Genomic DNA, 24,962 nt, shown 5'->3' on the forward strand with positions numbered 1-24,962 from the left:
AATTGGCACTTCGGAAAGACCAAAAAAAAAAAAAAAACCGAAACAAGGTGTTGTGAATCTCCGAAGAATGTATCGTATGTAATGACGGGGCTCGATCTAAATCGGGACCTCTATAGGACCCTTGGAAGAACTAGTGGTTCATTCGCCCAGAAGACGAGGTAGGTAGTATTTGACATTCTCGTATACCAGGAAGGTAACCCAGGTAGCGGGCATCACTCTCACCACGCCGGGTACGAGACCCCGATAGAAGCCCCTGATGCCTTCTTCTCTCCACAGCATGGAAGCCGCGCCCCGGATGCCGCGTCCGAACCGTTTATCGGCGTCGTAGTTCTGAAGGCGACTCCGCAGCACCTGGTAAGGATATGTCACCGCCCCGGCAGTCAGTTTGGCGACACTTGATATGGCGATCGTCGCCTCATTGCCCAGGCGGGCGGTTTCGCCATCGCCTCCCTGTGACTGATCCAATCTCTCCGGGAGGCCCTTGCCCCGGAGGTACATGCGCTTCAGGGGGTCGTATACGGCAAACTGGACGGCGCCGTGGGAGACGCCAACAAGGCCAACGGCGAGACCCCGATAGAATCCGCGCAAGCCCTCGGTAGCGTAGATGCGGCGAGCGCCGACGATCATGGATGGGTAAGCCCCCTCGGCGGACCGATCGGAGGAGAGCATGCGGGTTTTCAGAACCCAGATGGGGTTGGTGAGGACCTGAGTCAAAGCACCGGCAATGGCCGAGGAGATGAAGAAGTCATAGCTAGCGAGTGTTTCTTTGGTTGGGACTCGCGTTCCCGTGTCGGATTCAGGGGAGGCTCTTGTTTTCCAGGTGGCCACGGCGCGCTCGACGCGCGACTTGAAGAAGAAGAAAGAAGCCCAACTCGTGGCGTTTCCTATGAGGTTGGGACCTAGTCCGCGGTAGAGAGATGCGACGGGTCTCGGATTCTGGGTGAGAGAACGGATAACTGCGATGGTCGTCGGTGGGATCTGTGGCCCGGCCACGGAGCTTCGGTAAACTGGTTGTGAAATCTAATCAGCAAAAACTGTATCATCTTACACAGAGAACTGGAGGGGACCATTCGTCATACTTTGCATCCGAGTCTTCACTATGTCGAGGGGGTGGACAATCAGGGTTGCCACACCACCAGCGGAGAGGCCGGCGACGGACTCGACGAAGGCGGGAGAATGGCCGCCATGGCTAGTTGGCGACATGAATGAGGGAAAGGACAAGGTATTATTATTATTACAGTTCACATGACTATCGCTGTTGGACAGAATGGCAGGAGGTCCCAAACCCTCGAGCCGTCGCCTTGTCGTCGACGCGTTTGCCAGCGAGCGTGTTTGGTGGAGAGCTTTTTCAGCTTGGTGGTTGGAGATCGTTTCCGAGTGGAGCTAGGCCTGGCCCTGACGCAATTTGGGCGAATCGGATTGGCCAGGGTTTGCAAAGGTACAACTAGGACATTACCCATTGGACTTGTCAACCATTAGCCGGAGTGGCCCAGTGGTAAGGCGTCTGTCTCGTAAACAGAAGATCCATGGTTCGATTCCGTGTTTCGGCAAGGTTGTTTCTTTTTTGCTCTTTTCCCATTCTATTGATGGTTTGGTAGCTTTGGACGCATCATTGGTCTTTTTTTTCTTTTTCTATATTTCTTCATTGGCTTTTGGCGTGCCGCGTCTTTCTTTCGCAAAGTCCCAGTACTAGGAACCAGACCGGCAAGGCGAAGCAAGGCCACCGCCAAATGTTCTCCGCTCCATCTGTGACACGGGTGTTGTCTTTCGTACTCGGCTGCCATATGGCAAGTTAAAAAGCTAACCAGCCGTATCATTACACACTACTACACCTCTCCGTTCACCGAAGAGTAGAGGAAGGTCGTCCAGGTCGAGTATCTGGTTGAATGCACTGCAAGCCACGCCCGATGCCTGGGCGTCCATCCAGATATCGTATGCACAGATTTCATCCATTTTGATTGTTGAACATAATTGTACAAATCATGAGTGAGGGACCGCCAGCCGCGTGTTAACCCTCCACATCACGGCATCCCCATAATTAACAACCCAAAACCACGCAACCATAACTGCGACAATGCTTGTGATCCCCTAATGTTGATGTTCTATAGTACAGAGTTTCGGCTTTGAGAAGAATTGGCGTTGCTTAGGAGAGCGGAGACAGGAGACTGCGGTAGTACTGTCAGTGGCGTTGGTCTTGGTATTGTAAGCATCGTAAATCGGAACCTACCGGATGAATGAAGGGCGAGGCTCGCTGCGAGTCCAGCCTGAGGAAGAAGGAACGTTAGTCTCTTGCGCGATATCAACTGAGAAAGAACTGCTTTCGTCCGCACCGAGATAGAGCACGAGAGGTAGATATCCGCTGAAGAAGGAAATCGTTGTTAGCTATGAACCAAGGTGTATTATTTGAGGATTCGGCCGTGGGTAAACGTACTAGTGAATGGCAACACGGGAGATCTCGATGATCTTGCCAATGCGCTCCTGTAATATCCCCAGTAATCAGCTTTCTACCATTCTGCATTCGGCCTGCGGCTGGATATCTACTACCTTTGACTCCTCGGAAAGCGCGAACATCTTGCCGAACGTAAAGATTATATTTCGAAGTATTAGGGTAATGACGAGCGTAAAGGGAGTTGAGATCGAGGGTCGCTAGAGTGTCGTGGTTGGTTGATTCGCAGAATGTTGTCCAGCTTCACATCACAAAAGCATCTCGGCTCTGTCGCGACAAATTCTAGTCGGTCGGAAGAATAGTTGCTCCGAATCGATGGCGACTTCATGTTGGCTGTATTACTTTCTCCAGGTACCCTCGATAACCCGAGAGGTACGTACCCTCTGGCCTGCAAAACTTAGGTACCGATACCCAGCTCAATTGCCAATAGGCTCCGTTGAATCTTTTGTTAACGCATACCCGTCGAACAACGAACTGCCACGACCTGGAGCTCCGCCGCGTACTTTCACCACGGAGGATTAGCTGTAATAGCAGGTCGAATCGCAGCGAATTGGGGTCTTCTTTATCTTCAGTTCATCACCAGTCACCCAATCCTGCGTCCACCGCCTGGTGTGGATCATAATTCAAGATGGCGCAAAATAGGCACTGGTAGGCGTGACCCTGCGCTTCTCATCCTCCTCGTCTGCTCGACATCTGACACTCAATCTGCCTACTAGGGAACAGGACAAGGAGGCGACCGTATACATCGGAAATATCGATGAGCGCGCCTCGCCAGCAATGGTGTACGAAATAATGGTCCAAATGGGTCCCATACACAACATTTATATGCCCCGTGACCGCGTCACCCAGAACCACCAGGGCTTCGGTTTCGTCGAGTTCCGGACCCCGGCCGACGCTGAATATGCCGCCAACGTCATGAACGGAATCAAGGTGTACGGGAAATCTCTGCGCGTCAACAAAGCTAGTGCCGACAAACAAAAACAAGCAGAGGTCGGCGCGGAACTCTTTATTGGAAACTTGGATCCCATGGTCGACGAGAAGGTCCTGTACGACACATTCTCACGCTTCGGTCCTCTCCTCACCATGCCCAAGATCGCACGCGAGGACAACGGAACTTCGAAGGGCTTTGGTTTCATCTCCTACGCCGACTTTGAGAGCTCCGATGCCGCCGTCGCGGATCTCAATGGCCAGTACATCCTCAGCAAGGAAGTCTCCGTCCAATACGCCTTCAAGAAGGATGGAAAGGGCGAACGTCACGGCGACAAGGCTGAGCGAGAGCTGGCAGCTCAGGCCAAGAAGAGGAACATCATGCCGGAGCTCCAGCCCGTGCCTCCGGCCTTCCTGGCGTCGTCCACTCACGCTGCGACCGGACCTCCAGCGCATCCGCCAGCCGCCCCTGGGCCACCACCGGCTGGCTTCGATCCGACCAGCGGCCTCCCCCTCCAGCGTCAACACATGCCAGCGCTGGGGATGCCGGCGGGTTTCACGCCCCCGCCGCGGGGCCCATCCCCGTATAACTCTATGCACCCGCCACATGGCTTTGGCGGTGGTCCTCCTGCCCCGTATGGTCGTGGTGCCATGCCGCTTCCACCGCCGCCTTCTGGGCTACCGGCACGTCCGCCCCAGGCACAAAGAGGGTATCCAAACCCGGCCGACTTCCACCCGGGGAGCCAACCGGCCGGCTTTAGGCCTCCTGGTGGACCTCCTGGCGGCCCTCCCGGGGCTGCACCACCGGTGCCGCCAGGGTTTGGAGGCGCGCCTCCGCCGCCAGGGTTTGTTAATGGTGCGCCTGGACCGACTGGCACACCCCCAGCTCCTCCGGGATTCGTGCCGCCGCCAGGGTTTAATCCGCCTGGTTACGCCCGCCGGTAGTGACTTGCGGACGTCTGGGATATGAGTTGTATCAGGACTTTGCCATAACCCGGCGGTCATTATTGGACAGTGTCGAGGTAATTGGTTTATTTGACGAGATACTCGACAGAAGTCTGTAACAAGGGGAAATGGAGACTACGAAGTATGGTCGGTAGCTCCCTCACTACACGGAGATCACTTTGTCTCTAACTTGAGTCAGATACCCGGTTCACTCGCTTCGCAATCTGTCGTTGACATGGCGCAAGCCGCAACGGAAAATAGAAAGGGACAAGGGCGTTTAATCGGATAATGGGTTTCATAAAAGGTTCTTTCGGCCATTGTTTTCCAACCAAGCAAACGGCCCAACAGGGCATGCAATTCTACTCGTATTCCTAGTTACCTGCTGTTTACCTGCTAGGTATTAAGATAGCTCTTGGTAACGGAGCGTCTCTACCGCCTCCCCTATGTGCAACATGCAAAGCCCGGCTGTAGTGTAACGTCGACTCTCATCACGAGACATACCGAGACCTCCCAAGATCGGGGCTGAGGGCAAATGGAGGCACGCCTGCCGACAATCACCTCTGACATCTGCCACGATCAAGCAAGGTACGGTAACTCTTCACGTTAGAGGCCAAAGGAAGAGAGAGAGAAGGTAAAAAAGAAAGAAAAGAAAGAAACAAAAAAAAAGCAGGTGCAGAAACAAAAAGAAACTGCTGGTTTTGCTAGCGCCAGGAATCGAACCAGGGGCCTAAGCATGGGAAGCTTAGATGTTACCATTACACCACGCCAGCTGTCACTTGTTGTGGAGATGTGGGGAATTTCTTAATTTAGACTTATACAAGCAAGCCGTGGCGTCTTTGCCCAAAGTTACCGCGGGGCAGAAGCTCACAGAACCTGTAGGTACAACGACGTTGGCATCTCCCCTCGTCATCTTATCACCAATATCGTTTCGCCCAAACCAACGAGACCAACAACATTGTCCTAGAATAAGAACCTCACCTTTTCTCCTTGGTTCCTGCACTCCCTTTCCCAATCTAAACACGCCACTCTCCAAGCTTTCGCGATGGCGTCCAGCAGACCCGACAAGATCGAAAAGATCATCACACGGCTCCAAGCCCGCATTGGCGAAGGCCAATACTACGAAGCCCAGCAGCAGACCCGGGTTGTCGCCGCCCGGTATATCAAAGCGTCCAACTGGACTGCGGCGGAAGAAATCCTGTTCAAAGTCGCCCAGTCTCTCCTTCGTGCCGACCAGGGCGGTTCCGGCGGCGACCTGTCCATTCTACTTGTCGATGCGTTCAACAAGGCCGAGCTCAAGCCGGACTCTGCGTCCAAGGGGAAGCTGCTGACGCTTCTGCGGTTGTTTGACCCCGAGGAGCCCACGAGGAAGAAGTTTATCGGGGAGATGATTGCGTAAGTCTCCACCCTCTTGTCAATCCTTCCCCCCATCTACGGCGGTGGTTCTACGAGGCATTACAACTGGAGATATACCGTGGAGGAGGTTACAAAGTAACATTATTCTGGCTACTGAATGGCTTGCTTGGCTAACATCCGTGGGACCAACAGTTGGTCGGGTAAATTCGGCGAGTACCCCGCCGGCGACAGCGAGCTCCATCACGTCGCGGGATCCCTCTACGCAGAAGAGCACGAAGCATACGAGGCGGAACGACACTTGCTACTAGGCACGAAAGACTCGGCGGAAGTATTGGCACGGATGGAATACGCATGGTATAAGGAGGACGAGTCGCACACGGCGCCAGCCTACGCGTCCCGCGCCGTGCTGCCATACCTGCTCGTCGGAAATGTCCGCGCCGCCAACACGGCCTACCGCGTCTTCGCCAGCGCCCTCGTCGACGACGGGTACGGTGGCGTCCAGGACGTCAGCAGCTCCACCTGCGACATCCGCATCTTCCCCAGCCTACCCCTCCTCAACTTCCTCGGGCTCCTCCTGCTCACTATCCAGCGCGGGGCGCCCGAGGCGTACCGTGCGTTGATCGCAAAGTATTCGAGTAATATTGCGGAGATGGGCACGTGGAATGAGGCGCTGGAAATGATTGCTGAGATGTACTTTGGTATCTCGAGACCTAGGCAGACCAACCCGCTGATGGAGATGATGGGGAGTTTGTTCGGCGGGGCTCCGGGAGGAGGTATGCCCCAGAGGAAGAACCCTGTCAGGCGGGTCGAAGCGCCAGCGGCCGAAGGACTCGATTAGAACTCGGGATATTGTGGCTGGCCGGTTGGAGACGTGTACTCGTGGCAAAGCCAGAGATTTGGTCGCTGATAGATTCGGCGTTTCGGCGCGGTGTGCCAATGACCCGTATCGGAGGGATGGAAAATATCATTGTCTGTCGCGCTCTCCGTCACTGGACTGGTGTGTCCCGCGCCAGGTCAAGCCAGGGAGGGGTGGCCAGGGATACTTGGGCTGCTTCTAGCGGCGCATCGTACGATCCCCGGCCTCGTACATCCACTGGTCCTCTTCGAGGGCGACCACTTTCGCCTTGAGACTCTGCCTGATGGCGTCAAGGACCTCTGCACATCATCGGCGGGTTAGCATGCGTAACAAGAAAACTTGGCGGTGGAAGTGGGACTTTTGGAAATCGATATACCCGTAGCAAAAAAAAAAAAGAAGTGGCTGGTAGAAAGCTGGAGAAATGGAGATGGGATGATACACGTACCTTCAGGTTGATCCAGGACTGCTGAATGGTTCATCTGATGATGCCTAACTATATCGGCAAGTCGTTGCCTCTCTTCTGTAAAGCCGGTGCAGCAGCAGCAGCACCTCAAGTCAGCTTCCGTCCTATCACCCCCCCTTTCCCAGGAAAACAAGAAGAACCCACTCTTACGCTCCTCCTGATCATGCATGACACCCTCGTCGTCGTCGTCCAGCATGCCAGGGAGGGGCAAATCGCCAAAGATTTCAATCTCCCCATGCGCGTCGCGCGCCACAAGCTCGGGGGAAGCGTCGTCGCTGTGGATATCCGGAAGGCGCAGCGTCTCGGCCGAGTTGTTGGAGGAAGACGAGTGCTGAGAGGCGACCCCTGCGCCGGGGAGGGGGGCGCCCGAGGTCGGGCGGCGCGAAATGTGGCTCTTGAATAGGCTCCGCGACATGCCTCGCCGGGGTGCTGGTGGTGCTGTCGACATTGCTGCCGTGTCGTGTGGCGCCGGGGCCGGGATCGCGCCTTGATGTGCCGTTGTTGCTGATGGTGGATGATGTAGTCGGGTCGGCCGATCGGGCATTGTTTTGGCGGTGGTGGAAGGGGAGGTATGAGCGACGGTGGCTTGAAATTAGGGAAAGTACTGCTCAAAGGATGAAGCGATGAATGGAAAAGCTGCCTTGGATATCCAAGTTTGTTTTGTAGGCTTCTAGAAAGGATGCCCAGCAACGGTACCGTTGTACGAAGTACACCTGTGTACTTCGTACCTCACGAGGGCGATGCCGGCCAAAACCCCCTCAGCCTTATCGAGAAGGGCTTATCAAGCTTATCAAGAGCTACACGTCACAGACCTCGGAGATCCTCCTTGGCACCCCAGTTACGTACCTTCCCTTGTCATCTCCACCGCCCAAGACCTCGGTGAAGGTCGAAGGATATCGAACTTGGTACCGAGTAGGTACAGTACATATTTCAAGTCGGAAGCCAGCCGAAAATAGGGGGACGGACGAGCTTCACTGGAGTATATTTGATTCCCTTATTCTCGACTACATTGACCAAATTTGTAGGTCACAACCGGGCAATTCCCCCAGGTTTCACAGCCAACATTGATATTGAGCCATTTCATTTCGGCCATATTACAAGATGATATCTTGCCTCAGACAATGAGATACAAACAGACATGTTACAAGAAAGAGCCCAGGGTATCTAGCCTCTTTACCCAACCTTGATATGAACCGGCGAAGGTTCAAGAGGAACCGACAACAGCCATATACGTCGCCGTCCAGTGTCATCATCCTAAACTTGATGATTCCCCAGACACCAGACATGCAGAATATACCCTCGACCATCCCATGATAACCCGTCAACTCCTAGTCCAGGTGGAACACTCGAACCCCAGAACAAGTCCCCGTCCCGACGGGATACCGGGCGTTATGACGCCGTGGCAGCCATGACATGCTCATGCATCGTACAGAAAACAGGAGAAACGCACCTCACACGCAGGTCCACTCGGCGAACACGCACCACCGAGCCGTACGATCCGCCAGCACGAGACCCCTCCAAGTACCCCTCTCAGAGCACTTGATGATCGTCTCCCATGTACCTCCGTCACTCATTTCCTCTTCCCTGGCATTCCGCCCGCCGACGCCGATGCCCTTTCGTTCCTCCTTGCGCATGAGCCGGAGAATCTTCCCACCAGGCGTCTGGATCGCCAGCTTTGCCGGCTTCCTGCTCCCTGCCCCCGATCCGCTGGCCGTACTGGGATTAGACCCGCTCGTGCTGGAAGCGGCCAAGCTCATCGCCGAGCCGGGTCGGGCAAATGGGATGGGGCTGACACCTCCCGGGTTCGACGAAGGGGTCATCACCGAGCCTTCCCCACCCGGCAACGAGCTCGGATGCTGGCGGATCGCGAATACGAATGTGTTATTCAAGGCGAGTCGCTGGCACTGAGGCTGGACGACGTAGATGTCGTGGCGTTGCGCGTGGGGCGTCGGGTGTCTTGTGACAAAGTCATACGGGGGATTGTCTCCCGTGTGGATGATAGGCAAAGCAAGCGCCATCGGGTGAGGTATGTCTCTGATGCTGTGCATGAGCCCACGTTTGCCCGCGTAGAGCTTTAGCACGCCCTGACCCTCGTCTCCGGGTAACAGTGCCTTGATGGTGTATCTCTTGGTCCCATTGAACCATTCTGCCTGGGCCAGGGCCCTCTTCTTCTCCACATCGCCCGTCTCGAACAAGTCGCCGTCCTGGTCCCTTGCGTACGCACGCGTCTCGACTTCTGCGGCCACCTCCACGTCGGGAGGGACGTTGAGCTTGATATGGACCATCTCTAGGTCCTCGATGCGCGTGAGGGAGGTGTTGTAGTCGACCATTTCTATTCCATTCCGGAAGTACGGAGAGCAGGCGCTCGGCAAGTGGAGCAGCACCTCGTACGTCTGGGGTGGACACATGTGTTGGTGCTCGTGGTGCTCGGGGATGTGAGTCCAACACAGCTCCGAAGGCCGGGTGAGGAACCACCACGTGTCCGCGGCCGAGCTGCTCGCGCCCGAGTAGAGGTGGCGTCGCGGGTTGGATGGGCTGGCCAGGCAACAGTCCAACATGCGCCATTCGTCGTCTACAAGGACCACATTCCACCAGTGGTTCGGCCGAGGCATGATGCCGTATTCGGCAATCTCTCCCGGCGTCTTGAGATAGCCCCGAACAACTTCGCAGTGGATGCCCACAGCCGCGCACATCTCGAACACCAAGACCGCATACTCCTCTGCACATGCCCGCTTGGTCTGGAGAACGCGCCTGGTGTCGATGGGCCCTTCAAAGTCCTCCTCCCAGCATATCCTCTCTGCGACCCATGTGAAGATGCTTCGAAGCCGCTGCACATCGCTGCGGTACGGCCGGCAGACATATGTCGTTGCCAGTGCGGCGGCCGTAACCGTTGGCGGAAGGTTGCCTATGAACCTCGTATTCTTGTCCACCTGACTTAGGTTGATAGACTGAAAGTCGACCGGTTCGCGAACTGGCATCCCATCGGCGCCTTCATCGCCGTCCAATCCCTCGTAAAACTCGTCGACCGGATTCAGAGCCGGATAATCCAGCATCTGGCACCGGTCTCGCCGTTCATGCCGCTCGATCCGGCTCAACGAGTTGGACCGGTTGATGTCACGCCGGACCTGAACCCAGTCCACTCCACTGCCCAGGCCCATTTCCCGGGCGGCGCCTCTCTTTGTCGGAGAGCTGCCCAAACCCGTCGCAGACGAGAGGCCCGAAGAGAAAAGCGAAGAAGAGCCGGGTGGCACGGAGCGGGCCAGGGACGACGATCGCGATTTGGTCGAGTTGGAGCCCGTTGCTATGCTGGTGCGACTGGTTGCAACACCGGTCTTGGCCGTATCGAAGAGCTTTTTGAAAAGACTTCGTTTGGGTGGCGGCTTTGGTTGCACAAGCCCTCCAAGGGCCGGATCCGCATCGTCTTGCAAGCCGGCTTGAGACTTTGGTCTCGGCGTATCGGATGCATGGCTGCTGTGGTATGTGACTCCGGTAAAAGGCGTTTCTGGGCGATCCGTCCCCTCTAGATCACGTATGCCCAAGACGCTGTGAGCCCGTTCCTTCTTTCTTGCCAGACTACCTGCGCTTGTGGCACTGATTCCACCGGCCGACGCACCGCTCATCAGGCTCCTATCGCTGCTCTGGGTCGTCGAGCTTTGGTTGCCGGCCGAATTTGTCGTCGAGTTGGTCTTGATGGTAAAAGTCCGCCCCATGACACTGCGACCAATGTCATAGGCGGACTTGCGGGATCGTATTTTTTTCTCTGGAACAGGTGGACCCTCGGCGGAAGACTTGGGGCGCTCAATCGGTTGTTCTTTCGACGGCGGACGTGGCGGCTCATCGAGTGGTGTCTCGCCAGGGTCCTGGCGTTGTGCACCCCCTAGTCGATGCTCCATACGTTCGACGTAGTTGCTGAGGTGGGCTCTTTGGCTAGCATCCTCTCGATGTCCGTTCTGATAGGACGGATCCTGGGATGACTCTCCGCTCCACGTCTCATAACCCTCATCCTGCTGGGAAATACCCATGGATGTCTGAGGCCGCCGGGTTTCTTTTCGTCGCGCGCGCTGCGAGACGAGATCGAACGATTCGGGAGACCAAGGATCCAACGGGCCTTCCTGGGCCGGTTCCGACTCCTCGCGCATTCCCAAGGCATCGAGCTGCTCCATAACACCATCCATGGCTTCCCGGAGAGGCGAGGGAGTCATATGGCTGCCACCGGGGGACGGGGGACAGGGTGATGGCATTCGAGGCGTGTGACCCCCATGAAGTCGATCCTCGTAAGACGGGTTTCGTGCTGGGGGCCGGTATGGTGCGTATGACGCGCTTGAGCCAGGGCGGCCAGTGTATTGATTATCATACGATGCGTCGGATTCGTGACGGCTCATGTGTTGGTTGCCATATGATGCGTTCGACTCGTGGCGGCTCAGGTTTATGTGCCGATGTGGCGGGGGCGGCGGTGGAGGCGGGGAGTCGGATCCTATGTCTAGCTGTGGATATGTTTGTTGTTGGTAACTAAAAGAAGGAGCGGGGGACGGAGCCCGCGAGTCGAAGGAAGGATGGCGATGCATGGGAGGGGCGGGAGAAATGGCTCTTGGTGGCTGGTTGTAGTTGAAGGATGGTGGTGCTGGTGAAGGGCTTCGTGAGCCGTAGGCTGCATGGTGCACCGGGGCTGGCGAGACGTCTCTTGGACCATATCCCTCATGCCGTGACGGGGCGGGCGAAATGCCTCTTGAACCATAGCCCTCATGCCGTGGCGGGGCGGGTGAGATTCCTCTTGAACCATAGCCTTCATGCCGTGGTGCAGGCGAAATTCCTCTTGAACCATAGTCCTCATGCCGTGGTGGTGCCGGTGAGACGGCTCTTGGACCATAGCCATAATGCCGCGGCGGAGCGGGCGAGATGCCTCTTGAGCCATAGCCCTCGTGCCGTGGCGGCGCAGGAGAGATGCCTCTTGTACCATAGTCCTCGTGCCGCGGCGCAGGAGAGACGTCTCTTTGACCATAAGCCTCGTGCCGTGGCGGCGCAGGCGAGACAGCTCTTGGAACATAACCGTCGTGCCGTGGTGGAACGGGCGAGACGCCTCTCTGATCATAGGCCTCATGCCGTGGCGGCGCAGGAGAGACGGTTCTTGGATCATAACCATAACCCTCGTGCCGTGGCGGAGCGGGCGAGACAGCTCTTGGACCATAACCTTCATGCCGTGGTGGGGCGGGCGAGACAGCTCTGGGACCATAACCTTCATGCCGTGGTGGAGCGGGCGAGACGGCTCCTCTTGAACCATAACCCTCATGTCGCGGCGGTACAGGCGAGACGGACTTTCGATCACGGGCGTCGGTTCGGAACGAGCTATCGGAATTCTCACGAGGCCTGCGGGGCCCATCTCGAAATACCACGGGCTGTTTCGCTGTGGTGTAATGCGGTGCCTTTGCGTATGCCTCGAACGGCTTCCGGAAGGTTCTGGATTTCTGGGGAGTATTTTTAACACTCGGGGTGCTGTTGATAGGAGGCAGAGGGCTGGCGGCTCTGCATGTAGGACGGAAATCGGGCGGGAGCACTTCGACAAAGTTAGAGGGGAAGACGCCGACTGTTCTCCTATCCCTCCATAGCTTGCCGGTCCACCAAGATCCGTCGCCGGCGTTGAGGCACTCTATCAGGTCGCCTTCTATAAAACCCAGGTCGCGTTTGGACTGTGACACGGGGGTCAGTTCGGTCTCTCATACTTACGCAGCTGGTGTCCCATCCAAAATGACTAACCTCGCCTCCCCATGAGTAGATAGCTCTGCACCAACACGGAAACCGTGTCGGTAGAGGCGGTGGAGCCAGTACCATTTTGGTCGATCAGGTAGGACGCAGTTGTTGAACGATTCCGAGTTTTTGTGTTAAGCTCGACGTTGTGCGAAGGTATCGTTGGCCATCTGACTGATCGCTGCAGGTGGAAGGTGACGGCAGATGATTTGAGGAGCGACGCAACACGAAAAAAACCCGAAGAAATAAAAAAGTGAATCAACGCTTCTTCGCCATGCAGCACTGTCGGGATCTCGAGGGTAAAGTCACAATGGATTGTCTCCTAGATCCCTTGTAAAAAGGATGGACTCGGAGCAGGGAGATGGGCGAGAGAGTTGCTCCACGGCAGCGGTGACGATGGAGATGGAATTGGGGTGAAAGACGTCGGTATCGGTGAGAGGAAATTACCGACGGGGCCTTTTTCTGAAGCGACGAGGTTGGTGGTATATTGAAGGAAGGAGCTGGGGCCTCACCTCACGAGGGTGTACGATGAACCCCCCGAAGGGAGCCAACAAACAGAGGGGCACGTCGGCAGGGCAACCGTACCCTGTGGGAAGTTTGAAACCCTGCCGGGGTGCACGACAGCCAATCATGTGCGACAACAGCTACCAATTAGTGATCTAAATGTCGCTTTTGGTCCACTCTTCCCGCGGTAGCACTGGACTGGGTCGTTCTGTACAGGTACGGAGCCTCTGTACATGGTACAATGTACTCGAGGTCTGGGTGGACCACTGCAAACGCCGTGGGGCGTTCAAGGTCACACTTCAAGCGGCCGTCTGGCATGCATCCATCCATCCCGTCATTGTCATTGAACTGGCCTCGACGAGACGTAATCACGAAGCAAGTCTCCAAAGTTGGATCGCAACATCGAACCGACTCGGGCGATGAAAATCCATTGCACTTGCACTTACTATCTCGAGTTAATTGCTTTTCCTCTCCCTCGATACTCACGGTTGGTGTCTTGCATTTTTGTCCCCTTCTCGTATTATGATGTACCTGTACATAAAGCTCGACCGAAGCTATACCAAAACGGAAATAAGTAAACAAAGGGCCCGAGCTTCTGTCCCTTGGCCTTCCAATCCCCTTCTCACCTAGCACTCAGCATTTCCGTATCATCAAACCAAGCGAACCGATGCCCAGTAAGTAGCCCGGCAAACTGGCGGAGACCCCTGGTCAGTTTAGCGACCGAATACCCCCGTTGTCGCCTCGCCTGTGCCGGGCTTTGCTGTCCCAGACAACCAAGCGTCCAAGCCCGGGGGGATTCCCCTTTGTTCTAATCCTCTACAGTCGTCCATTCTGGTGAACTTGTCTCTACTCCCTACTTCTTGGGTAATTCAACATCAAGACATTAGTTTCCGCTCTCGCCTCCAGGGGGGTCCAGATCTCTAGATCATCCCCAGCTTGATCTCTGGAGACGCGCATTTCTCAGCTCGTGTTCTCCATCGGCAGGCCGCGCATCACATTGAGGACCTCGTATCTCCACCACCATGACTGGCGAGAGTCTCGCCGAACATTACCAGGTCTTGGAGGAGTTGGGCCGTAAGTTTCCCTTTTACCCTATGATACAGGCGCGATCTTGTGATCCACTGACTTGGCCGTCTTTCCGGTCGTTAGGTGGGAGCTTTGGGGTTGTGTATAAGGGGATTGAGAAGGCCACTGGCGAGATTGTCGCCATCAAACACGTAAGTTGATTATTCCCTCTTGCAAGTCGTCGCGCTCCCCTTGCCATTGAAGTGACGGTTCTACTTTACCTTGGTTCTCCTCGTCGAAATGCCAAAGCTCACACGACCATGTTTCTAGATCGACCTCGAATCTAGCGAAGACGATATCCAAGAAATTCAGGGAGAAATCGCCGTCCTTAGCACATGCGCCAGCTCCTTCGTCACCCAATACAAAGGCAGTTTTCTCAGAGGACATAAGCTATGGATTGTCATGGAATACTTGGGCGGCGGCTCCTGTCTAGACTTGGTAGGTGGCATTACCACTGAGCCAGACAGCCGACTTCACCAGCTGACACTCCCCAGCTGAAACCAGATAACTTCCCCGAAACCCATATCGCCATCATTTGCCGAGAGCTTCTGCGAGGACTCGAATACTTGCATTCGGAGGGAAAGATCCACCGAGACATCAAAGCCGCCAACGTTCTACTGTCCGAGACTGGGAAAGTCAAGCTGGCCGACTTTGGCGTTGCTGCCCAGTTAACCAATATCAAGTCCCAACGTAATACCTTCGTAGGGACGCCTTTCTGGATGGCACCCGAGGTTATCCAACAAGATGGCTATGGATTCAAGGCGGACATTTGGTCCCTAGGCATCACCGCCATGGAGCTAGCCAACGGCGAGCCTCCTCTAGCCCATATCCACCCCATGAAGGTCCTCTTCCACATTCCCAAGAATGCTCCTCCCCGGCTGGAGGGCAACTTCAGCAGAGACTTCAGGGACTTTGTTGCGCAGTGTCTTGTCAAGGACACGGAACGTCGCCCGACGGCCAAGGAGCTACTAAAACATCGTTTCATCCGCTCCGCCGGCAAGGTGGAAGCCCTCCAGGAACTCATTCAACGCAGACACATGTGGGACGCCAACCAAGAGCGCAAATCTCATCCCGTATTTTACCAAGAGACCCTCCAGACAATCTCCCCCAAAGACGAGGCCGACGAATGGGTGTTTGATACAGTCAAGTCGGTCGTCCCGAAGAGACCGACGGTCAAGTCTCGCAAGCCTTCGTCGATTTTTTCCACCGAGGAGGCCCTTCGCAAACTCGAACTCAAGGACGCGCCGTTGGGATCCTCCTCTCCGGCCCCACGGACTATGCGCCGTGCCACAGGTCGCCGACAGCCATCCGTCACGCAGACGCAAACAAACGGATCGCCGCGCCCGACCGCGGCACGACGCCCGCTACAACCAGACATGTCCTATGGAAACTCGGGGTCAACCATGCGGCTCTTCCGCCGGGTGCCATCCGATAGCTCAACCTCGGCACAGCTCGGCGGCGCCGACAATGCCGCGAACAACGAAAACCGGCCGCCCAGCATTGCAGCCCCGGCAGAACCGACGAGCAAGGAAGCCTTGCTGGGGCGACGACTCTTCAATAAAGCCCTCGACCCGACCCTGTCCGAGCTCCACGCCCAGACGTCCGCCATGCCGAAACGAGAGGCCCTGGCCAAGCTCGCCGATGCTTTCTCTACGCTCGATGCGGTCGACCCGGAAGGGGCCTACCACTTGCTCCGGAACCTGATGGCGGCCGTGTCCCAGGATACGAAGCTGAGCAACGCCCTCTTGCCCCAACAGCAGCAGCAGCAGTCGGTGAGGATGCCCTCGGAGGGAACCCCGCAGGGCACCGTCATCATCAACCGTGCCGTAACGCCATCCCCGGGCAGCCCCACCAAGCTGGTGCTGGCACCCAACAACCCGCACCTGAAGAACCACAAGAAGCGCAACGCCGAGCTGGGAACGCCCGATTCGGCTGCGGCGGGGAGAGATCCGGAGAAGATGGCCCTCGAGGCCAAGTTCCCGGGACGGGAGGGAGGGCCCGGAATGGAACATACCAAGCAGTTGTCCGACGTCCTGTACCATCGCTGGGTGGATGGTCTTCGGCTACGGTGGCCTGCTGTATGAGCGGCCGCTTGTCGGGCCGGGTGCGTTGTAATCGGCATGTCGTTCGTGTAAGACTACCCATCGTCTTTGCGAAGCCTGTTTTGGGAGAGCGTGAGAGAAGCGCCCGTGAAATCGTCACCTTCATCATATAATGTCAACGGTAATCGCCTTGTGTTTTTCGTCTTCTGTTTTTGGCTTGGGGTTGCGTTATGGGGAAACCTCAGGGACGGGAGCGAGTTCTCATCGTTCATGATTTCAGGGGCAGGCAACTTTCAATGTTTTCCGGTGGGGTGGGAGGTTTCTTCTTTTTTTGTTCCCCCGTCCCTGCATGTGTCGTTGAGTTGGCATTGGCGTTGGCGTTCAGGGCCATCTGGATAGTTTTGACTTGTTATATCGACGATGAATGAAGGTGGCTCGCGTTGCCCATGGCACTGTGACATGATGGCATTACCTCAGGTAGCTCAGTGTATGTAGATAGAATCCCAGACGGTTTCCAGTTCTTTGCGCCTTTTCCCCTGCTGCTCAGTTCCAAGCTAAGTGAATCTGACATGACTTCTCTTATCCTTACATGATGATCCGACGAGGAGACTTTTGTATCTCTGTCCACATTATTCCCATTGAATGCAAAGAGGTATTGTCACGAGTCCAGAGGGGAGGGTGGTGGTCCCAGCGAGAGCTTGATACGCCAATTGATGAACTCATCCGTCAAGACGTCACCATGCCCGGCCTCCTCAATCCTGAATACCTCAATCGTCGGGGATCCGGGTCGCCTGCGTATCCTCCAGACCCCATCGTCATTGATAGTCTGCCGTAGCCCTTTATTCCGAGGTGGGAAAGGTCAGTACAATACCCATGTTTATGGACGGGTCGCAGAAGAGAACCATCTGGTAGTGAATACGGCATGATAGAAGGAAAAGGCTCCACTCCACGTACATGTTAGAAACTCGGCAGCAAAGTTGACACACATGTCCCCGTTCCAGGCGGGCTTTGGACTTCGAGCCACCATGTCAGGAATGGCAGCCGTCTCGTACTCCTCCACGCGGGTCAGGATGCCCTGCTGGCTGCGGAAGCCGACAATGATACGAGGAACGCCTAGGAGGAACGACTGGATCCAGAACTTGAGCAGCTTGCGGTTGAAGTTGTCCGAGTCGCGCTCGTTGCGGATCTCAGCGCTCGTCTTGAGCTCGACCCAGTTGATCGGGGCGCCCGGTTGTGGCGGCCTTGAATCCCATACTGAAAGGGCGGAGGGCAGACGGGGGAAGAGAAGGACGGACAAGTCAGTCGGCTAGTCAGTTGGGGAGGTGGGAGGTAAGAAGCGAAGGACTCACTGGCATCGACTTCACCCCCGATGCAGATGATGGTGTCACCTATGCCAGTCCGGGCAACGGAGCAGTACTGTGCCTTGTTGTTGACGACCTCATTCTCTCGGTTCTCAATGTCGTCCCGGGAGGTCTGACCCCACGGAGCTGGCAGGGTCGCGAGTGTCTCGAACTTGTAGCCTGGCCTTGGGTTTTAGCAAGCCGAGTTTGTGCCGCTCCAAGGCCGTGTGCCACTCACCCCAGAATTGCATGACCTCAGGCGGGAAAGGCCCTCTCCGTTGCTGGGCCTTTTGCTGTCTCCTTGTCATCTCTTTGTACTCGTGGTTTTCTTCAATATAGCTAAGGCACATCCAAGGATGGTTAGCTGGCTCGTGCGAACTACGCAAGACTGAAGAAGATTGTCTCCTCGTACATAGCGTCCTTGGGAAGCATCGTCAGCTCGTGTCACGAATAGCAAATCGGGAAGGGCGAATGTTGGATCGGCGCACTTGATAGAGGGTAGCATTCATCTCAAATCTAAAGGGAATTGGCATCTGATTAGTCTTGTTTCTTTGCTTCCCCTGGCTATCTTAGGCCAAGTAAACTCACCCGTCTCGGTCATCAAACGGGCAACTCATGATCTGTGAACAGGGCGCGGTCAGTTCTGGCTGACAGTCACTGGTTCATGCGTAGATGAAGCACAGCACGCGCACCTTGGTCATCATGCCCCGCCATGTAATAATCTGGGCGTCGATCTTTTTACCTGTCTCCTCCTCATGTGCTTTGATGGTCTTGAGGAGGCTGACGAGGTGTTCATCCTTAGAATCGTCATGTTTGATGAACTGATTGAAGCCCTTGGACAGGTCGGCGCCAATAGGAGGGTTGTAGTACCATCTCATTGACGAGTCGCCCAAGTGGAACTCATGGTTGTCGTCGTATGAGAAGCAGGCAAACTCCTAGAATGCGCCAGTCAGCCAACTTTTACATTATTATGTCACAGGGACGATGAAGGGAGATTCTCCCATCGCAAGGGATTGTGAAGTTACCTTGGGTCTCTTGACAGGTTGGCTGGTCCCGTAGAAGCGGCCGATAGGATGGACAGGGAATTGAGCCGCCATGGCTGGGAGAATGCGATGCGCAGTTTTCAACCACTCCGTGTCGATATCCTTCCTGGTCTTCACGTCTGGTGCGATGGGGTTTTGATGCTTATGAGAATCCCAATCCCGTGATACAAGTCATGGGCAATTGAGTAGGTATATAGACCAAAGTGCCGCTACATAGAGGACCGTTCAGTGATGTTTAGTGATGTTTAAGGATTGACGCCAGCACCAAGTCATTTTACAGCGGCTAATGGCGGTTCAGCGCCTAAAATAGCGAGTGAACGAAGGCTGGAAGGTTGTTTTAGAAGCACCGAATTGGCACGCGTGTATCCGTACAACGACATGTACAGAGTACATGTGTTCGTACCCCAGACGCCACATATGCACCCAGCCACAGAGGCCCGAAGACTACTTCGTACTTCGTACTCTCACCTGAAGCATTCGAAGGAAGTAGAAGCTGGAGTCGCGAACTCTCGAATCCTTCCTACCTCCACACCAGAGCGAACACACAAGGGACCCAGCTTCCTGAGGGACAGCAAAACCAGGGCCGACTTCCGAAACGAACATCCGACTAGCCATCCTACCTCCTTCCATCCGTCCAATAATGATAATGCGACAGCTATCAATGCTCTTGGTCTAGCCCCTCCCTCCGCCAGATGCCCCGTCAATCGCCATGTCCACGTCCAACAGGTACGGTAATTCGTACCGCAATGGCAACGGATACGGAAACTTCGGGGCCCCTCCAAAGCCATCGCAAGATGACTATGATCCATACGGCGACGACTATGGTGGCGACGTGAGGTACGGCCCGCCAGCCGGCTCCATAGGTTCGCGATCATCCCCAGCTCCTCGCGATGAGCCTCCCATTCCAGCTCGAAGGGATCGCCCCCCGCCGGTCGAGACGACAGACGCCGAGCGCCAGATTGCCCAGGTCCTAGAGCACATCAAGCGGGAATGGCCCTCCATGTGCGAGACCGACTGCATCCCCGTCCAACTCGCCCTCCAATTGCTCGATACCAGCTCCGTCGGCCGCGCGCACGAATACGACAAGTTCCAAGAGACCTACGACTACCTCCAAAATTCCCTCAAGGGGATCGTCCACGAACACCACCAGGGCTTCAACAGCTCCATCGGCACCTTCCACAAAATACAGGGCAGCATACAGGCCTCGCAGAAGCGCGTCCGGACCCTCAAGGAGTCTCTCGCTGCCGCCAAGACCAGCCTCTGCACCACCGACCCGGATCTCAAGAAGCTGTCGGCCACATCCCAGGCCTACGACGGGCTCCTGGCCACACTGAACGAACTAGAGGAGCTGCGTGTGGTCCCGGATCAGCTGGAAGCCCGCATTTCCGAAAAGAGGTTCGTCTCTGCCGTCGACGTCCTCCAGAACGCCCTACGCAAGCTACGCAAGCCAGAGCTCGACGAAATCAGTGCGCTGAGCGACCTGAGGAGCTACCTGGCCAACCAAGACACAGTATTGATGGACATACTTGTAGAGGAACTCCACGAGCACCTGTACCTGAAATCGCCGTACTGCCAAGAGAGGTGGCAGGGCCTGGCGAAGAACCAGGGCGCCTCTAAGGGCCCGTATGCCGACTCGACGTCCAATATTCTGCCCTTCCATGAATGCGTCGAGGCCATCGACTTTGAACGTGCCGCGATCGAGGACCCTGCCCAGAACCCAGAAGCCGATACGTTCTCCTACATCGGTCTCCTCGTCGAGGCTCTAAACAAACTCGGACGCCTTGAAGCCGCCGTCGACATACTCAAGCAGAGGATGCCGGTGGAGCTCTTTGGCATTGTCAATTACACCACCAATGAGGTCGACCAACGATACCCCAGTTCGCTCAGGGGCAGTTCGGCAAACACCGAGGGCCTTCATATCTATGGTAGCCAGGAGACGCGGATGAGATCGGACGTCATCCACGACCTACTCTGGACGCTTTATGGCAAGTTTGAGGCCATCGCCGAGGCGCATCGCGTTTTCCACGAGACGATCAAAGCCCTCATCCGCCGCGAGGGGGCAGGAAACAACAGTGCATTGCTGGGTAGCTTCAAGGAGCTCTGGAACCTATACCAAAACGAGATCCGGTCTCTGTTGCATAACTATGTCACGACGGACGCCGACCTCTATCATTTCAGTTCTTCGCCCAAGACCGGCTCGACCTTGGGCAAGAAGGATGCCGCCCGCGAGCATTTGTTCAAGTTTGCGGAAGCGGACACCAAAGCACCAGACATAGTCGCGGAATACGACGCGCTCGAAAGCATCATCCGTGCCGCCGTGCCCGGTTTAACCGACGATCGAAAAGGAGGGTCTGATAAGAAAGCAGGCAGCCGGTTGATGTTGGACACTGTCGGGTCGAGAAGGGGCCCCGCTGCCGGTTACGAGGCGAAGCAGGGTTCCGAGAGCCACAAGTCGCTCGTCGAACCGAGCGTCTTCAACATGAGTCTTCTGCTCCCGCCCACGCTGGTCTTCCTCCAGCGACTCCGGGCCATCGTCCCGCCAGGCTCTGACCTGGCGACCAGCACGCTGACGACGTTCCTGGATAACTTTCTCGTCAACGTCTTCCAGCCTCAGCTCGACGAGACCCTCAACAAGCTCAGCGATACCATATTTGGCGAGGCCGATTCCTTCTTGCAGGATCAAGAATGGGCTCGGGTGGCGAAGAAGCCAGTCTTCAAGGGCACGACGGCCTTCTTCACGGTCGTCACGGCCTTCTGCAAGATGCTGGCCACCATCCCTCCCGACCAGGCCCTGAGCTCTCTCATTATCACGCAGATGATGAGGTACTACGACAAATGTTTCGGTTGGTACAGGTCCCTCGTGGCCAAGGCCCAGGACGAGGCGACCGATTCCCAGACATTACGAATGTCGGCGACGCTGGCTCTCGAGCCTGGCGCCATCAACGAAACCGTCATGGCACTCTGGTCATCTGAGAAATCCTCCGACCCCCTTCATCTGGAAAAGGAGATTGACCTTCTTATCTCCCGTGCCGACGAGAAGCCGCTGGAGCTCAGCGACGTCATTCAGGACAAGGACGTCGTCTCGTCACTGTGCATGCTGTACACTAGCATGAAGTGGCTCTCTGCGAAGACGTCTGCTCTCCGGCACATCACACAGAATGAGGCTGAGAACGCTAGGCCGAGTTTACCCCAACAATCTAGCAAGCGATGGACCTTGATGAACGATTCCGTCAAGACATCGAGCGACGAGGCTCCTACATACCTTCCCATGACCCAGGAGACGGCACAGTACGTTAACTAACTCCATCTTCTCCGACGTCCTCCTCTTTTTTTTCTCCTTTTCCTTTTTCCTTTTTTTTTTTTTTTCGTTCTCGTCTTTTGAGTGAGCGAGATGCTAACAAAGGGAAAATCGACAGAGCATTCGACGGCATAGTCTCGTCCTACGAGGAACTCGCTACGAAAGCGCTCCTCACCCTTCACTTGGAGATTCGCTGCCAAATCATCTACTCGCTGCACCGTACACTCACTCCCGAGATATCGGCGCCGTACGTCCTCGACTACGAAGTCTCCGAGCCCGACCCGGGCATCTTGACGCTAAACGGCGACCTTATCACCTACGACGAAACAATCGGGAACTTCCTCCGCCCCCGCGAGTCGGCCTTCATCCGCACCGGTCTGGGCCGCCTCATCGACACCTACCTCGTCCGGAAAGCGCTCGCCACCAAGCCCATGAACAGCAACGGCTGTGGGCGCATGCAGCTCAACATCCTGGTCCTGCAGCAGAACCTCAAGAACATCGAGGAAGGCGTCGATCTGCACCACGCCGCCGAGTACTACGCGCTGTTCGAGAAGGGCCCGGACGGCGTGGTCGAGAAGGCCAAGGCGGACAAGGAGGCGGGCGACGTCGACGACGAGGAGGCGAAGAGGATGCGGTTCTCGTACGAGGAGCTCGAGGTCCTCATGGAGCTGTGTTTCAGCGAACAGCTGGCAAACCCGGAACGCGGTATCGCGGCTGCGGCGAAGCGTCAGATGGGCGAGAAGATGTTGGCGTTGAGCGAGCATACTTGGCAAACCTGAAGGGGCTTTCAGCGTTCATGTACCGGAATAGGATCTCGATTTTGTCATATAGAGTCTTGTACTGTACCGTACCACTTTTTTTTCGCTTAGTCATCGACTTACCGACTCACCGAACCACTGACCGAGGAATCCACCGACCAGCCACTTGCTCCATGTTGACGTTCATCACGAGGTCTGAATCACTCCACACACAAGGTTTCCACATGCCCCTTATATATGGCATACGTTCCTTATATGTTAATCTAAAAGGGCGACCTGCCGCAGCGGTTAGACCCAGATATTTAGTGGTATTTACTCCCATATACAATAGGAATGTATGTCGGTTCGAATTTAGGAAAAAAAAACGAACCATTTCTTGCCATTTTGCCAGTCGCTTCCTTTTTCTTTTCTTTCTTTTTTTTTTCTGTTGGTCCTTTTTCTTCTTTTCTTTGCTTCCCTTCTTTCCATTGTTCCGTATTTAGTTTCTCTCATCCACATCATCACCGCAGGACTATATCAGTTCAAATACTTATAAAACCACTTGGCTAGGGATCCCGAATGATGGCAACCTCGTAGCTTGCCTGCACTGATGGCACAATTATAAATAAATGTCACGCCTGTAATGAATTGAAATGCGTTGGGTATCATGGAATTCTATTCAAGCCCAGGACGTCCTATTTTATCTTCCGTTTCACTTCTCCCCTCTCCTACTCCCTACGAAGCAATCGCATCCCTACCCCTGTTGACCTGCACCTTTTTATCCTCTCCACCGCTGACGATCCCCCAAGTTTTGTCCCACGTGACATCGAGCACCTTGACGCCCTCCCCGCCGACAGGAGCCTTCTTCCCGCCCAGCGACTCCCGCGCTACAGTGTAGACGGGCTCGCACACGCTCCCGCCAGGACCATCGTCCCTCTGGGCAGGACGCACGCTCCGCAGATCCCACACCTTGCAGGTGCCGTCATGCGAGCCAGAGACGAGACTGTAGTCGTTGTCCGGGGCGGGAGCGACGCTGGAGACCATGTTGGCGTGGCCACGAAGGACGAGGACGGAGGTCTGAGCAGCCTGGGCGCGCGGGTCGAGGAGGGTGATGTGGCGGGCGGCGGAAGCGGCGGCTACGAGGGCATGAGCGCTCCGGGGCAGCGGGGCGAGGGCGAGGATCGGGTGCAGGGTGGTGAGGGTGGAGACGACGCGGCCGGTGGTCAGGTCGAGGGTGCGGACGGTGTGATCGGTGGAGGCGGAGTAGGCGACGGTGGAGTCCGAAGGGTGGAAGACGGCGTCGGTGGCGGCGTTATCGTCGTGGGCGGGGATCATGACTTGCGGGGCCTTCTGCGGTACGGTGACGGACGAGGTGACGCGGGCGCGTTTGGCGGTGTGGGTGGAAGGAATGTCATCCGGGTCGGCGTCGGGGGCCTTTTTGGACGCGAGCCAGACGCCCACGCGGCCGTCGGAGGAGGCGGTGAGCATGCGCTTGGAAGGGCCGTGGACGTCCAGACTGTTGATCATTTTCTTGTGGCCGAAGAGTTCCAGGGTGGGTTTCAGCTCGCCCGAGAGCCCGTCTGGCGTCTCGGTGTACTTCCACACCACGACTTTCTGGTCCATGCCTGCGGACGCAACCTGGGTGGCGCTGAGGAACCTCGCCGCCGTCAGGAGCTTGGAGTGGCCTCCGCCCCGAGCCGGCGCCGACGTCGCCAAAGCAGCACCCGACCGATCCCATATCCTCACGAGCCCGTCGTAGCTGGCAGAGAGGATCCTGTCGCGGTCTTGCACAAACTCATTCCCTGACCAAAGCCCCGCAGGTGATGTGGCCGACAGGACATCGACGGATGACACCCAGTCGTCGTGCTCAAAAGAGGTTTCGTAGGCAGGGGGGAGGAGGGAGCGCACGTATTGAAGGGTGATTGTGGTTTCGGAAGACAGGCCTTCAGTTTTCAGATACTCTTCGATTGTTGTCCTCAGAAACGTGCCATTGATGAGAAAGTCGAGGGGAATGGGAGATGCGGTATTGAGCATAGACTCGGAATTGAGAACCCGGGAGAGTCCATATCGTTTGATGTCTAGGTAGATCTTGAGTTAGCCTGAACTTGGAGCGAGAGGGCTTCGTGGTTCATATGAAATAGCCGGTGGAAACTTACCTGCTGGCACTAGCAGTTGTCTTTTGCTTTCTGGCAGCTGTAGGT

At 56.0% G+C, this 24,962-nt stretch overlaps 9 protein-coding genes and 2 non-coding genes across 11 annotated transcripts; 5 read left to right on the forward strand and 6 right to left on the reverse strand.

Moving 5' to 3' along the window:
- Nucleotides 1–36: 36 nt before the first annotated feature.
- On the reverse strand, nucleotides 37–1,338 carry ACRALDRAFT_1073506 (uncharacterized protein). The gene is made up of 2 exons (XM_071018106.1): nucleotides 1,080–1,338; nucleotides 37–1,007 (listed from the first exon to the last, which is right to left on the reverse strand). The coding sequence occupies exons 1-2, from the start codon at nucleotides 1,201–1,203 to the stop codon at nucleotides 139–141; spliced, it is 993 nt and encodes a 330-aa protein (XP_070879816.1). The 5' UTR covers nucleotides 1,204–1,338; the 3' UTR covers nucleotides 37–138.
- Nucleotides 1,339–1,478: 140 nt separating this feature from the next.
- ACRALDRAFT_t16 lies at nucleotides 1,479–1,550 on the forward strand. Its single transcript has one exon. It is a non-coding gene; the product is annotated as a tRNA-Thr (tRNA).
- Nucleotides 1,551–1,865: 315 nt separating this feature from the next.
- Nucleotides 1,866–2,716, reverse strand: ACRALDRAFT_1059468 (uncharacterized protein). The gene is made up of 5 exons (XM_071016035.1): nucleotides 2,545–2,716; nucleotides 2,432–2,478; nucleotides 2,331–2,359; nucleotides 2,228–2,264; nucleotides 1,866–2,165 (listed from the first exon to the last, which is right to left on the reverse strand). Exons 1-5 carry the CDS (start codon nucleotides 2,569–2,571, stop codon nucleotides 2,144–2,146), a joined length of 162 nt encoding a protein of 53 aa, XP_070879817.1. The 5' UTR covers nucleotides 2,572–2,716; the 3' UTR covers nucleotides 1,866–2,143.
- A 193-nt stretch (nucleotides 2,717–2,909) lies between these two features.
- ACRALDRAFT_1078632 (uncharacterized protein) lies at nucleotides 2,910–4,693 on the forward strand. The gene is made up of 2 exons (XM_071018796.1): nucleotides 2,910–3,094; nucleotides 3,163–4,693. The coding sequence occupies exons 1-2, from the start codon at nucleotides 3,075–3,077 to the stop codon at nucleotides 4,316–4,318; spliced, it is 1,176 nt and encodes a 391-aa protein (XP_070879818.1). The 5' UTR covers nucleotides 2,910–3,074; the 3' UTR covers nucleotides 4,319–4,693.
- A 324-nt stretch (nucleotides 4,694–5,017) lies between these two features.
- Nucleotides 5,018–5,088, reverse strand: ACRALDRAFT_t55. The gene has a single exon. It is a non-coding gene; the product is annotated as a tRNA-Gly (tRNA).
- A 145-nt stretch (nucleotides 5,089–5,233) lies between these two features.
- Nucleotides 5,234–6,931, forward strand: ACRALDRAFT_1073504 (uncharacterized protein). Its single transcript, XM_071018105.1, has 2 exons — nucleotides 5,234–5,710; nucleotides 5,864–6,931. The coding sequence occupies exons 1-2, from the start codon at nucleotides 5,361–5,363 to the stop codon at nucleotides 6,507–6,509; spliced, it is 996 nt and encodes a 331-aa protein (XP_070879819.1). The 5' UTR covers nucleotides 5,234–5,360; the 3' UTR covers nucleotides 6,510–6,931.
- A 1,001-nt stretch (nucleotides 6,932–7,932) lies between these two features.
- Nucleotides 7,933–12,816, reverse strand: ACRALDRAFT_2130999 (uncharacterized protein; the record flags this gene model as incomplete). The annotated part of the gene is made up of 3 exons (XM_071024004.1): nucleotides 7,933–11,890; nucleotides 12,314–12,674; nucleotides 12,742–12,816. 3 exons carry the CDS (start codon nucleotides 12,814–12,816, stop codon nucleotides 8,442–8,444), a joined length of 3,885 nt encoding a protein of 1,294 aa, XP_070879820.1. The 3' UTR covers nucleotides 7,933–8,441.
- Nucleotides 12,817–14,258: 1,442 nt separating this feature from the next.
- Nucleotides 14,259–16,385, forward strand: ACRALDRAFT_1027997 (uncharacterized protein; the record flags this gene model as incomplete). The annotated part of the gene is made up of 4 exons (XM_071014830.1): nucleotides 14,259–14,310; nucleotides 14,386–14,453; nucleotides 14,572–14,739; nucleotides 14,796–16,385. 4 exons carry the CDS (start codon nucleotides 14,259–14,261, stop codon nucleotides 16,383–16,385), a joined length of 1,878 nt encoding a protein of 625 aa, XP_070879821.1.
- A 616-nt stretch (nucleotides 16,386–17,001) lies between these two features.
- ACRALDRAFT_2095428 (uncharacterized protein) lies at nucleotides 17,002–18,780 on the reverse strand (the record flags this gene model as incomplete). The annotated part of the gene is made up of 8 exons (XM_071022722.1): nucleotides 17,002–17,180; nucleotides 17,298–17,597; nucleotides 17,693–17,863; nucleotides 17,922–18,000; nucleotides 18,172–18,199; nucleotides 18,272–18,303; nucleotides 18,376–18,618; nucleotides 18,709–18,780. The coding sequence occupies 8 exons, from the start codon at nucleotides 18,778–18,780 to the stop codon at nucleotides 17,002–17,004; spliced, it is 1,104 nt and encodes a 367-aa protein (XP_070879822.1).
- Nucleotides 18,781–19,227: 447 nt separating this feature from the next.
- On the forward strand, nucleotides 19,228–22,961 carry ACRALDRAFT_1038258 (uncharacterized protein). Its single transcript, XM_071015093.1, has 2 exons — nucleotides 19,228–22,014; nucleotides 22,143–22,961. The coding sequence occupies exons 1-2, from the start codon at nucleotides 19,436–19,438 to the stop codon at nucleotides 22,801–22,803; spliced, it is 3,240 nt and encodes a 1,079-aa protein (XP_070879823.1). The 5' UTR covers nucleotides 19,228–19,435; the 3' UTR covers nucleotides 22,804–22,961.
- Nucleotides 22,962–23,366: 405 nt separating this feature from the next.
- On the reverse strand, nucleotides 23,367–24,929 carry ACRALDRAFT_1073501 (uncharacterized protein). The gene is made up of 2 exons (XM_071018104.1): nucleotides 24,918–24,929; nucleotides 23,367–24,839 (listed from the first exon to the last, which is right to left on the reverse strand). The coding sequence occupies exon 2, from the start codon at nucleotides 24,793–24,795 to the stop codon at nucleotides 23,497–23,499; it is 1,299 nt and encodes a 432-aa protein (XP_070879824.1). The 5' UTR covers nucleotides 24,796–24,839; nucleotides 24,918–24,929; the 3' UTR covers nucleotides 23,367–23,496.
- Between the last annotated feature and the right edge of the window lie 33 nt (nucleotides 24,930–24,962).

This window comes from Sodiomyces alcalophilus (genome assembly GCF_042370955.1).
Source record: "Sodiomyces alcalophilus JCM 7366 unplaced genomic scaffold ACRALscaffold_1, whole genome shotgun sequence".
In the NCBI taxonomy this organism is placed as follows: domain Eukaryota; kingdom Fungi; phylum Ascomycota; class Sordariomycetes; order Glomerellales; family Plectosphaerellaceae; genus Sodiomyces; species Sodiomyces alcalophilus.

Excerpts from the sequence above, each read along its gene's own strand:
- ACRALDRAFT_1073504 (XM_071018105.1), top strand. The coding sequence starts at position 5,361 with ATGGCGTCCAGCAGACCCGACAAGATCGAAAAGATCATCACACGGCTC. Across the intron at positions 5,711-5,863 it reads TTTATCGGGGAGATGATTGC|TTGGTCGGGTAAATTCGGCG; the intron begins GTAAGTCTCCAC and ends TGGGACCAACAG.
- ACRALDRAFT_1038258 (XM_071015093.1), top strand. The coding sequence starts at position 19,436 with ATGTCCACGTCCAACAGGTACGGTAATTCGTACCGCAATGGCAACGGA. Across the intron at positions 22,015-22,142 it reads ATGACCCAGGAGACGGCACA|AGCATTCGACGGCATAGTCT; the intron begins GTACGTTAACTA and ends GAAAATCGACAG.
- ACRALDRAFT_1073506 (XM_071018106.1), bottom strand. The coding sequence starts at position 1,203 with ATGTCGCCAACTAGCCATGGCGGCCATTCTCCCGCCTTCGTCGAGTCC. Across the intron at positions 1,008-1,079 it reads AGTGAAGACTCGGATGCAAA|TTTACCGAAGCTCCGTGGCC; the intron begins GTATGACGAATG and ends TTTCACAACCAG.
- ACRALDRAFT_1059468 (XM_071016035.1), bottom strand. The coding sequence starts at position 2,571 with ATGTTCGCGCTTTCCGAGGAGTCAAAG. Across the intron at positions 2,265-2,330 it reads ACCTCTCGTGCTCTATCTCG|GCTGGACTCGCAGCGAGCCT; the intron begins GTGCGGACGAAA and ends CTTCTTCCTCAG. Across the intron at positions 2,166-2,227 it reads CCTCGCCCTTCATTCATCCG|TCTCCTGTCTCCGCTCTCCT; the intron begins GTAGGTTCCGAT and ends GTACTACCGCAG.
- ACRALDRAFT_1073501 (XM_071018104.1), bottom strand. The coding sequence starts at position 24,795 with ATGCTCAATACCGCATCTCCCATTCCCCTCGACTTTCTCATCAATGGC.
- ACRALDRAFT_1078632 (XM_071018796.1), top strand. The coding sequence starts at position 3,075 with ATGGCGCAAAATAGGCACTG. Across the intron at positions 3,095-3,162 it reads ATGGCGCAAAATAGGCACTG|GGAACAGGACAAGGAGGCGA; the intron begins GTAGGCGTGACC and ends TCTGCCTACTAG.